Below are 12,060 nucleotides of genomic sequence, written 5' to 3' on the forward strand. Positions count from 1 at the left end.
GACTTCAGCCAGGTCACGATCTCGCGGTCCGTGAGTTCGAGCCCCGCGTCAGGCTCTGGGCTGACGGCTCGGAGCCTGGAGCCTGTTTCCGATTCTGTGTCTCCCTCTCTCTCTGCCCCTCCCCCGTTCATGCTCTGTCTCTCTCTGTCCCAAAAATAAATAAAAAAAAAAAAAAAAAAAAAAAAAATGTAAAAAAAAAAAAAAAATAAAAAAAAATAAAATAAAATAAAAAAGTGAGATTTTTATAAAATTGGCAAAAAAAGTCTCTGAAGTTTCCATGCCCAGAATTGGAGAGTGATAAAATGAGAACTTTGTATACAGTTACTGGTGGAAGTGTAAATAGCATCCAGACAGGCAACTTGGCTTTATGTTAAAGACTTAGAACAATATACAGCCATCTTTTGGAGTTTGGGGGCTAATAAATAATACTCTGCTCCTCCCGAGTTCATACATAATGAAACAGGCGTAAGTGTGAAACATCAACTTTACTGTAGGTTAGATCGAAATGGAGAATGCATGATCAATGGCTTTAATCAAGCTCCACAAAAAGCCCCCCTGATTTGGACTTAACACCCAAACTGAAGGCCTGCCCGTTTCTTGCCTGGAGAAAGTGAGACAGCATCCATTCTCTGGGAAGGCTGGTTGGAAATAAAGTGTTGAGAAAGTGCTGAGCCACACGTGTTCAATTTTTCCTCCTATTTCCCCAACAGATAAGTCACTCAAGCAGTGATGGAGGGAAAGACCAGCAATCACAGATGTTCTATACTTTCTCTCCTTGAGACAGAAGCTCTTTGTACTTTGTGGAAATGGAAGGTTTGTAACTATGAGTTAAGAAGACCACCTCCCCCCCCCATATTTAACCAGTAACTTCATTTGTGTTTATTTTAAGCAAATAATAGAAAACATACACAATGAATTTTGTACCATAAATTTAATTTTATCCCTTAAAAATAGGGATTTTTTTAAAATTACAAAGTAATAATGTACTTGGAAAAAATTATATGAAAGTATATAAAGTAAAATATGAAAACTCCCTTGCCTACTAATGCCAGTCTTTAGAATTATTACTAGTTGGTCTATACAAATATACACACACAGGTGTGTGTGTGAGTGTGTGTATGGTTTTTGTTTTTTCATTAAATGGAATTATATCTTACATGTTATTCTTTGAAGTGTGTTTTTTTTCCATTTAACAGTGAATCATCAACATATTTCTGGACATATTTATTTATTTATTTGATGTTTGTTTGTTTAGAGAGCTCTTGCAGGTGAGAGCAGGAGAGGGGCAGAGAGAGACAGAATTCCAAGCAGGCTCCGCATCGTCAGCACAGAGCCTGATGTGAGGTTCGATCTCACAAGTGCAAGATCATAACTTGAGCCAAAATCAAGAGTCGGATGCTTAACCAACTGACCCACCCAGGTGTCACTGGACATATTTATTTAAAAATATTTGAACACCAGATATATGCCAAGTAGTGAATATTCTTGGAATATAGCAATGACCAAAAAGTCTTGCTTTTATATATCTTCCTTGTTATGTATATAGCTGTAAGATATTTTATTTAAAAATTCCAGTATCAATGGACACTGGTGTTTATCTCCCTTTTTACCGTTTCCGACATTGTTATTGGGAACAAACATCTTTAAATATTAAACATACTCTTCCCACTTGTGCTACTATTTCTATGGAATCATTTATAAATATGGTATTACATGGATTTAGGGCTGTTTGCCCTTTATTGCTGATTTAGGGCTGTTTGCCCTTTATTGCTAATTAGAAACTGTCAAACTGCTTCCCACATAGGTCACACTAAGGTCATCATTATGTCAGAGAGCCCATGTTTGCCTACCCCTACTAAAATTGTGCAGATTTTTAACATTTTGTAAACATAAGCAATGAATCATAATTTTTGTTTTAATATGCATTTACTTTCTTACTGGTGTGGCTGAACATCTTTTTGTGTTTATTTTTGTTATGTTTCTTCTATAAAGTGTTTGTTTATAACTTTTGCCCATTTTTCTATTGCTTTAATTTTTCTTATTGATTCTTAAGTGCTCTTTATATGTTGTAGATATTCTGTTCTCATTGCAAATTTTTCCCTTGGTTTGCAAAAGTCATGTGTTTTGTCTCTGTTTATAATATTGTTGGACATAGAGAAGTTTTAAAAAGTTTATATAGTTTAATGTACCATGCTTTTTTCATGGATTCTAGGTTTTATCATATTTGAAAAGGCCTTCCTCATCAAGCTGATAAAAATTTCTATTAGATTTTCTTTTTAGTATGTAAAACTTTTAGATTTTTGATATATCAGGAATTCACTTTGTATATAACTTGAACAGCATTCTAACTAATTTATTTCTAAAATGTTAATTTGTGGGGTGCCTGGGTGGCTCGGTTGGTTAGGCATCGGACTTCGGCTCAGGTCACGATCTTGCAGTCCGTGAGTTCGAGCCTCGCGTCGGGCTCTGTGCTGACAGCTCAGAGCCTGGAGCCTGTTTCAGATTCTGTGTCTCCCTCTCTCTGACCCTCCCCCGTTCATGCTCTGTCTCTCTCTGTCTCAAAAAAAAAAACATTAAAAAAAAATTAAAAAAAAAATGTTAATTTGTCAGTGCATCATTTTTTATGATAAAAATATTAGACCCAACGAGAATATTGAACAATATGAGAATAGTTAAGTTTATCATTTGGTCATCAAAAATGACCTTTGAAGAATGTTTAATAATGTAGAAATAAACATGTCATTTTAAAAACTTCATATGTAATATTTCAACTATGTAGAAAAAATACATACATAGTAAAAAGAAAATAAATTTAAGTGTTGAGAGCAATAGCTGAGTTAGGACTCAAGTTGATAATTTTATCGTGCCTTTGCATATTTTACCCAATAAGCATGCTTACTAATATAACCATAACAAAGTTGTTAAAAAGAAACATTCTTAAACACTTATGAGGAACAAGGACAATAGGGACAGAGCCCCAATGAAGAAATCTCATTTGGTCCTTACCATTTGGATGAAAAGGAATTGTTAAGAATTTCACAACTGGAGGGACCAAATTGTACTCCGATGTAAAATTTATTGTCAGTTGGAAGAATAATCCTATGATAAAGACACAAACATTTTTACAGAAGTGTCATGTGGCACTGATTACCTGAAACCTGAAGTTTCTCTACACGTTAGCCTCCTCAAGGTCCCTGGATTTTTATTTATAAGTAAATTGGATCACAGGGTATGTAGACTCCCCTACACAGTATAACACACTCTGCACAATCTAATCCCACTGTGTTTTCAGCCTGTTTCCCATCAACCCTTTTTGCCCACTGACTCCATCCCTTAACACCTGCCTCCTGACTGTATTGCTCATATTTACTGAACTCACTGTTCCAGAACCATTTCTTGTTGATAAGCTTTTGCCATGCTGTTCACTCAGACTGAATTTCCTTCCTCTCCTTCTAAACCTGACAAACTTTTACCCGTTCTTAAGGATTCAACTCAAGTGTCACTTCCCTGAGAAGCCACTCCTGACTTTCCAAGGTGAAATTAACTAATCACTGCCTCCTCAGCGTTCCATTCAAAATCCATTACTATCACGTATTATTATTTTTTTTTTACAATTATCTACTTATGTTTCTCTCCCCTGCTTCACTCGACAAATCTGTCTTGTTAAACCACAAAGAAAAAGTGCATGGTCATTAACGTTTATAGTGGCCCAGTCTTCTTAAAAATTTGATTTGTGAAAATTTGGGGGGAAAATCACAGAGGAAAGAAGTGAGAGATAATTGTGGGATTTCTGTGCAAGTAGGAATTTTGATAGCTATTCTCTGATTTCATGGAAGGCTTACATGATATTCCCAATTGATATACTTTACTGTGTCTTGTCTGCTTCTTAAAAGTGTAAGAACATTAACATTTGGCATAAAGAAAAATTCAAATCTAAAATTTCCATCTATGTTGACAAATGGCAAGAAATTAAGGCACATAATGAAAAAATAACATGTGAATACTTTTAAAATTTTAGAGAATTTGTATATTATAACCTGATTATATACATGAAAGAAAATAGGCTGATAATGGCATAAAGACTTTTAAAAAGCAAATTAGTTTTGAAAACACAAACCTTGCCAAACTGTATTCTGTAGACCTTGAATACTAGCTCCCCATTCCATCAGATCTTCACTTACAGGAAAGGCAGTAATACCCTTTAATTTAAAAAACAAAGCAAAGTGGAAGATTAAATATCACAGCTTTGAAGATCAGATGTCAAATTACAATGAATTCCAAAAACTCCACATTTTCTTTTCCTGATAAATTTATTTATTTGTTGATTTGGGGAGATGCTAGATATTGTCTTATTACACAGAAGTTAAGGTAGATTCCAAGAAATACACACAATAGTAAATTTAAAATAAATCATAAGCATGGAAATTGCAAGCGGGACTACAAAGTCAAGACTGAGATGTGTGGCTTATATAAATCAATAGCTAATTTAAGATTTCAAACAGAAAAGAAGGAAAGAGTTGGAAAGCAGGAATTTCTTCAGAGCTTTAAAAAACTATATGGATGCTCTATTGAAGGAATGAAGTAAAAAATTTTCATTAAGAAAAACACAATTCCAAAATTATGCTTGTATATAAAAATAAAATTTTCATATACTTGAGGTACTGTCCCAATGGATGGACAAGAATGTATTTCATGGAAAACTTTATCACTTATGCTGGGGAATACTTAAATATAGTTGACAAACATTTCTGAGCAACCACATCGTTATTAAGTATGTTAAATGCAAGTCTGGATAAACATTATAATATTTCCATTTTCTCCATTATCTATATTTACATATCACTTCTCCCTTCATCAAATTCTCTTTTACCAGAGAACTACAAAGTTCAGGTAGAGCAGAAACAACATCAAATGTTAGGTTTGTGCATCCGGGATGTTTGTTGTTGGATTCAATAATTGTTCTAACATCTGCAAGCGAAGACAACACTTCTATAGCAGGGGTCGAAACAGAAAAAAACCACTGAACTACACCTGAAGCAACTGTTGGTAGCCCTCTGTGCATTCCCTCTAAGGTGGCTTTCTTTCCATTCTTTCTCTTAAGTACCCCCTCCCCCCCCTTCCATTTTTAATTCTCCGTACCATAAGTGATACATCAGCCTGTGGCACCTATGGGTCTCACTGTGGTGGCACTCAGGGCAAAGCCTTCCTCTGTGTTAAAATTATAAAGTAAAGGCACTCGTGCATTATGATAGCAGTTGGTGAAAAGTGCACTAGACAGTGATTAGTAGAACTTAAGACTTAAGAGCAAGGCGTTTGGAATCCGAAAACCCTATGATAGAATCCTGGGGCCAAATATTTACTGAACCTTTCTAAGACTTAGGTTTCTATTTAATGTAGGTAAAACAAAACACTACTTAAAAAAAAAAAAAAGTTTACTTATTTATCTTAGAAGGGGCGGGGCAGAGAGAGAAAGAGAGAGAGAGAGAATCTCAAGCAGGCTCCACACCGCCAGAGCAGAGCTAGATCTGGTGCTCGAACCCACTGAACAGTGAGATCATGACCTGAGCCAAAATCAAGACTCAGACACTTAACCAACTGAGCCACCCAGGCACCTCAACACTACTTATTTTATGATATTGTAATTAATGAGCCACAGCCCTGCACCTACTAATTACTACTTGCTATTATTCAGGGCTTAAATACGCATAAATTACTTAGCATAATATGCTCAATATTGTGAACTGTTATTATGAAGTAATAATAATTGTTACTATTATAGTGTAACAGTGCAATCAACTCATTAAATAACAATGCTGCAGTGGCAAATTAGGTTTAACTAAATTATGCCTTCTAGAATAAACACGGATCAAAATGATTTTTAAAAATTTGTACCCCAACGAAACCCATCCCTCCAGGTTCCCGGTACTTACCTTAAAATTGTTCTCCTTCAACTCTTGGAAGTCTCTTTCCAGCAAGAAGTAAGCCCTGCGGTGCATGATAAGGCAGCAAAGGGCCTGGCACTTGTCCCCACACTCCTAGGCTGCACTCTGAGACAGATGTCTGAGATTACCGGTCACTCTCCCACTCCGACATAAATCTTGTTTTCTAGAGCCCCAGAACGCTGTGTCCTCCCAACAGAAGTGGCTCTAAATTGGACATAGAACAGTGACTTTTTTTTCTCCTCTGACTTCAAGAAGGAAACCGGGCACGTGCTCAACTGCGGTGTGCGACCGCCGTGCCAGCCCACAGCCTGGTCTCAAGGCAAACTTGGATGAGCACCTGGCACAACCCGTGTCGTCCGTGCGGGCGGCGAGCTGGAGAGGTGTAAGCTCAGGGCAGCGTGGGGCCCTCGTTAGTCGGGTAGTTTACGTTTCACAGGTGTAACCGGGTGCCCGCTTCGCTGGAGGTCGCAAATCGGTTGCCGAGCAACAGAACCCTGCGGGAAAGGAGTGGGGGGAGTTTGGCTGCCCCTCATCCAATCAGCGACCGGGGCAGGCCTCTGGAAAGCTTCGCAGCCAATCGTCCAACAGTTTCACTTTGACAGGCCAATGAGATCTGTTGTCAAGACAACAACCCCCGCCCCCCCACGCCAACTCAGTCCACCAAAGTGGACTGTACCCAATTAGTGTAGAGGGTGGGGTAAAGTCCCAGGATCTTTCAGAAGCCTTCACTCGCAGTCCTTCTCTGAAATGCTTTCACTCTTCTTTGAATATCAGAAACTGTCTGGTAATAAGTAATCACTACATACAAGTCTGAGCTTATTAATCATAACGTATATGGCAAGCTATCATTCATAGTACGTTACAAATATTACTAAGTCGTCAAACCCGACAGTTGCCTTGGGAGGATGCTCCGGGAACAGGGAAGTATTTCAAATGTATCAGGTTCCCATCTTGTGCCACAGGGTTTTGCACTACTTTGCCTTCTATCTAGACATTTACCACATTCCTTCCACCCGTTTCCCCCACCACTTTTCCTTCACTCGTCGTTCAGATTTAACTTCGCCCTCATGGAATCTTTCTTTTGTGATCCTAGAGGACCCTATGTTTACCTCCTCGTTAGCATTTATCACACTGGATCACAACTGCTCAACAGACAACTGTCGTCTTCTACAGCAGACTGTGAGCTACTGAAAGGTGCTCGCTTGCCAGTGCCGACTACAGAAGTTGACATCATTGTTCAGAGTACCTTCTGGTTAGCTAGCTATTTAGCTAATTTTACAGAAACCGGCTATCAGTTAAATAAGTTCATGCATTCCACAAACATTAAGGACTTCTTATGTGCCATGAAAACAATTCAAATGAAGTGACTGCCTTTATGTCTCCTTTATGCTTTATGGCTCCAGGATACAATAAAGTACACAAAAACAAAACAAGTATACAAAACAAAAGTCATAATTTCAGATCGCAGTAAGTGCTGGCTAGACAGTAAAAGAGTAATGTGACAGAGAGTGCAGTAGGTAGTTAAGGGTTAGATATGGTGGTCAAGGAAGGCCTCTGCCAGGAGTGGTTTTTGAGATGATACCTGAAAGATAAGATGAAAAGGATCCAGCTTTATGCAACTGAGGGCAGATACTTCCAGGAAGATGAATACACAGTAGTTATAGTCAGGGAAAAGCTAGGCTTAAAAAAGGAACCAGGGAGGGCTAGAGAGAGTAGAGGGAGATATAAATTAGGGTGGGGCCCTCCCTACATGATGGGAGGTTTGGGTTTTATTTGAATAGCCATGGGGATCCATTCAATGGTTTAAGCCAAAGAGAGTCATGCTCTGATTTCCATTTACAAAATTTCTCTGGCTGCTTTGTGGAGAATGGATTGTGAGGAAGACAGTTTAGAAGGCTCCCATGGTCAATTTCATGTTCAGGTATGATAGCTTACAGATTCCCAGCAATGTATTAATTTTACTAACATTGTAGCACAATAAAATGATTTTATTCTGTTACATAAAACTGACTATAAAAGAATTTTTCCTATTAAAATATCAAGTAGGATCTAAGATCGAACTTTTTTGGCTACCTTTTATATCCAATAGATTTTAACTTGGACCTTACAGGACTGTGAATGTAGAGTGAAAGTGAAGACAGGACATTTCAGTGAGAAGAGAGTATACCCAATTTGAGGGTTTAGCTAGATTTCTTGATGATATCATGGTGGTCCTGTGGCTCCTTTGACCCTGTAGGGGAACACTGTGATAGTAATTGCATAATCCTTTGTCTTTTCTTTACAATTTTGTTCTAGGGAAAATTATGTTAAGGTAAAAGGAAAAGGTAAAATTAAAACATTCTTTGTTCTGAATTTTTAGAAATTGGTATTTATACGGGTAACTTCAATGCAATGAAAATCAAGTTGGTAGATTCTCATATGGCCCCTAAAGTTGATATTACTAGCCTTGATTTCTCCTCGGGACTTCAGCCACGTGTACTCAATTGCCTGGTTCTCAGCCAGCTGTTTCAAAGACATTTCAGATTCAAAATGTCCAAAAATGAACTAAATACCTTTCCCCCTCTTCACTAGCCTCCTATTCCATTTTGTTCATCCAGTTTCTCAAGCTGGAAATCTGAAGTTCCCCTCTGACTTCTCTTCCTCATGACTCACCTTCAAGTACTCAACCAGACCCGCTGCTTTTCTAGCTTCTTCTCGAGCCTTATTACCAGTACCCAAGTTCACAGCCTTGTTATTCTTGCTAGAACACAGAGCATCTTTATACTATACTCTCTGCCTCCAGACTTGTGTGTCATGATACCTCACAGTAATGTATGTAAAACTAACATGTGATAATGTAATTCTCTGTTTAAAATACTGCAAAAGATTCCCTTCACCACCACAGCTTACCCTGCCTACCTCCATTTTCAGGGTTTTAAATGTGGATTGACTTCTAAGGGTATAGATCTGGGGGCTGTAATTGTGGGCCACCTCGTATTTGCCTGTATATCTGTATGTGTGTGCACATAGGCTTTTTTTTTTTTGTAGAACAGGGTCATGGAATTCATTAATTTTAATAATCACCTGTGATGTAAAAAGCTTAAGAGCCCATGCACTATAGAATTAAATCCAAGCTTCCTAACATGGCACTGCAAAACTTCCATGATATTTTTCCTATTGACCTTTCCTTTACTGATGCCCATTCTACTTCATATTTGAAACAGCAGCACTGAACTGCTTATCTTTTCCCTGTATCACCTTGGCTAGGCTCTCTACCTGGACTTTCTTCCTCTTCTTTATCTGGCTAACCAGCTCTTACAGATTGCTGAAAGACATCAATTCCTTCTCAGACTCTTCCTAAACCACCATGATGGGTTATGTTCTCATTTAACCTGGGCACATCTTTGTGGATTGTTACCACATTATTTTGAAGTGATCTCTTTCTGGCTTTTTCTTCCTCACAGAATGTAAATTCCTAAGGGCATGGAGACCTGTTTATTCATCACTGAATTCCCAGCACCAAGCACCTGGCTCAGGGGGGCAACACTTTCTGCTGATTGAGTTGAACTTAGCAGATAAAAAATTGGGGGGTGGGGTGGGCAGGAGAGTGACCCTTTCATGACAGGACCAGATGTAAGCAGAAGAAGGGGTTTGCAAAGATGGGGGGTGGGCGGTGGGTGATTTAGGGGAGTTTGTCTAGCCCCATGGGAACATAGCAGGTTCAAGTTGGGAGTATAGAGACAAGGTAGACAATGGAGCAGAAGAATCAGTGACAGCAGGAGCCCACGGAGCAGAGGGGCTAGAGAGCTGCAGGCAGGACATAGATTGTAAGCGCAATCCCCAGGGCACCAAGAAGAAGGCATAGGTACTTAGAAGGGTCCCCAACCAGTGGGCCTCAAAGGACAAACAGGTTAGAACTCCTGGAACTGTTTTGGGAATGAAAATGCTAAGAAATACAGAGCTTCCTGCCAGTCGGCCTCTGGAGGCTTGGCCCTATTGGATTTGGAGGTACTAAGTAAAAGGGATCACAGTTGTACTTGCTGGCTGTCCATCATCCTGTGTTGTTATAATTCCCTTAGCTCCTGTGTGGATGGGAGACAAGCTCTGGTTACAGAGGCTCCTGAGCTGATAAGCAGAACTGGGGCTTTGGTAAGGGGTAGGAGTGTGATGTGTGTGCATACGTGTGCAAGCATTGAGCATGTGGGTAACGACTGGCTAGGTTTGGTCTCGCATTAATAGCAGCAGGAGCTGGAAACTAGTAAAATCAGCTGTACGAATATCTGAGTCTCTTAAAATTGCAAACTTCTAAGTAGAGGTCCATCTGAAAATATTTTTCTCTGTATAGACTCACCTTCCATTTATTATAGCATATGTTTTAATAAAATTTCCCCACACATGATAGCACTGATGTTATGTCCTTGCCACTTCTCCTAAGCCATGTTCTTTTCTGCCTTGTTCATCAGATGTATTGTTGTGGGTGTTTGTATTTTATTTCTTTATTTATTTATTTTAAAAAATTTTTTAAACGTTTATTTATTTTTGAGACAGAGAGAGACAGAGCATGAACAGGGGAGGGGCAGAGAGAGAGGAAGACACAGAATCCGAAACAGGCTCCAGGCTCTGAGCTGTCAGCACAGAGCCCGACGCGGGGCTCGAACTCACGGACCATGAGATCATGACCTGAGCTGAAGTCGGACGCTCAACCGACCAAGCCACCCAGGCGCCCCATGGGTGTTTGTATTTTAGATAAACCAACACAATCAGGAAAATAAATCCCATCTGTAGTCCTTCCACTGTCTTTTTGTTTAGGTCTATTGATTTATTTTGGGAGAGAGAGACAGAGAGAGAGAGAGAGAGAGAGAGAGAGAGAGAGAGAGCACTCAAGCAGGGGATGGCCAGAGAGTCATGAACCGTGAGATCATGACTTGAGCAGAAATCAAGAGTTAGACACCCAACTGAATGAGCCACCCAGGCGCCCCTCCACTGTCTAAGTTTATTAGTAAGTCTGGGTAAATAATGTGTGCTCTCGAGACAGACCTGGGTTATATCCCAAGATACTTATGTTTTAGTAGTGGCATAGCCTTGAAAAAGTCACTTAGCTTCCCTCCCTGTACCTGCATTTCTCACCTGTAGTATCCAGCCAGTAATAATAGCTACTTCTCAGAATCATTGTGAGAGTTGAAAGCAGTTAATGCCTGCTGAGCGCTCAGTCACTGGCTGGGGTCGAGTGATAGTCAACACCTATGCTGACCGTGGGCTGGGCACAGGGTTCTACGTGTTTCATGGTAATTCATTTCATCCTCAGAAATGACTCTGTAAGGTAGGTACTATTTTGATTCCAATTTTTACAGATGAGGGAGATACACAGTCACACAGCTGGAATGCAGCAGCCAGGATGCAACCCCAGGGTATCTACCTCTGGAGTCCATGCTTTTGACCACTAGGCTACCCTGCCTCACAAATGTTTCATGTTCTACCAAGTGAGCTCTCTGGGCTTCTTTCAAAAATTATTGCTACTTTTGGGGTACCTGGGTGGCTCAGTCAGTTAAGCAATTTTCCAGCTGAATTTCTACTTGTTTGCTTTCTGAGTTTTCCTCCACTAAAATGTAAACCCAAGAAAGCTGGACCATTGCTATATAATAAAATAATGTCTGGTATGTAATAAAGGCCCAATATAAATCTGTTAGCTAAATGTGTACTCTGTCTTTTCTTTTAGATTATAAATTCATTAAGAACTCAGTCTGACTTCTGTAACTTTTTTAAATGTTTATTTATTTATTTTGAGAAAGAGAGAAAGAAAGAGGGGGGGTAGAGAGAGGGAGAAAGAGAACCCCAAGCAGGCTCTATGCTGTGAGAGTGGAGCCGGACACAGGGCTCTATCCCAAGAACTGTGAGATCATGACCTGAGCCAAAACCAAGAGTTGGTCCCGTAACTGACTGAGCCTTAATTCCCGGAACTTACAAATATGTAGCACTCTGCATGCAGCTCCAAAAAAAAAAAAAAAAAAAAAAAGTACGAACTACAAAATAATTATTTTTACATTAACTTATTACTTTTGAAAATTTAAGTGGAAAATAGATTTTATTAAGTCCTACTATACACTTTTTTTTTTTTTTTTTGGCTTTCTCTTTCAGTCTT

General features: G+C 39.2%; 1 protein-coding gene across 7 annotated transcripts in view; it reads right to left on the reverse strand.

The window, feature by feature from the left end:
• UBE2U (ubiquitin conjugating enzyme E2 U) overlaps positions 1-7,022 on the reverse strand; it is a 62,281-nt gene extending 55,259 nt beyond the window's left edge. The window contains exons 1-3 of one of the 7 annotated variants that reach the window (XM_058717126.1): positions 5,931-6,571; positions 4,118-4,199; positions 3,007-3,099 (exon numbers count right to left, since the gene is read on the reverse strand). In XM_058717126.1, the coding sequence (XP_058573109.1) occupies positions 3,007-3,099; positions 4,118-4,199; positions 5,931-5,996 (241 nt within the window). In that variant the 5' untranslated portion in view covers positions 5,997-6,571. Of the gene's footprint in view, positions 1-3,006; positions 3,100-4,117; positions 4,206-5,930 lie in introns of those variants that run through there. The other 6 variants (XM_058717128.1, XM_058717127.1, XM_058717129.1 and 3 more) reach the window with 6 other exon arrangements.
• Positions 7,023-12,060: the final 5,038 nt, after the last annotated feature.

This window comes from Neofelis nebulosa, chromosome 2 (genome assembly GCF_028018385.1).
Source record: "Neofelis nebulosa isolate mNeoNeb1 chromosome 2, mNeoNeb1.pri, whole genome shotgun sequence".
Lineage (NCBI taxonomy): Eukaryota > Metazoa > Chordata > Mammalia > Carnivora > Felidae > Neofelis > Neofelis nebulosa.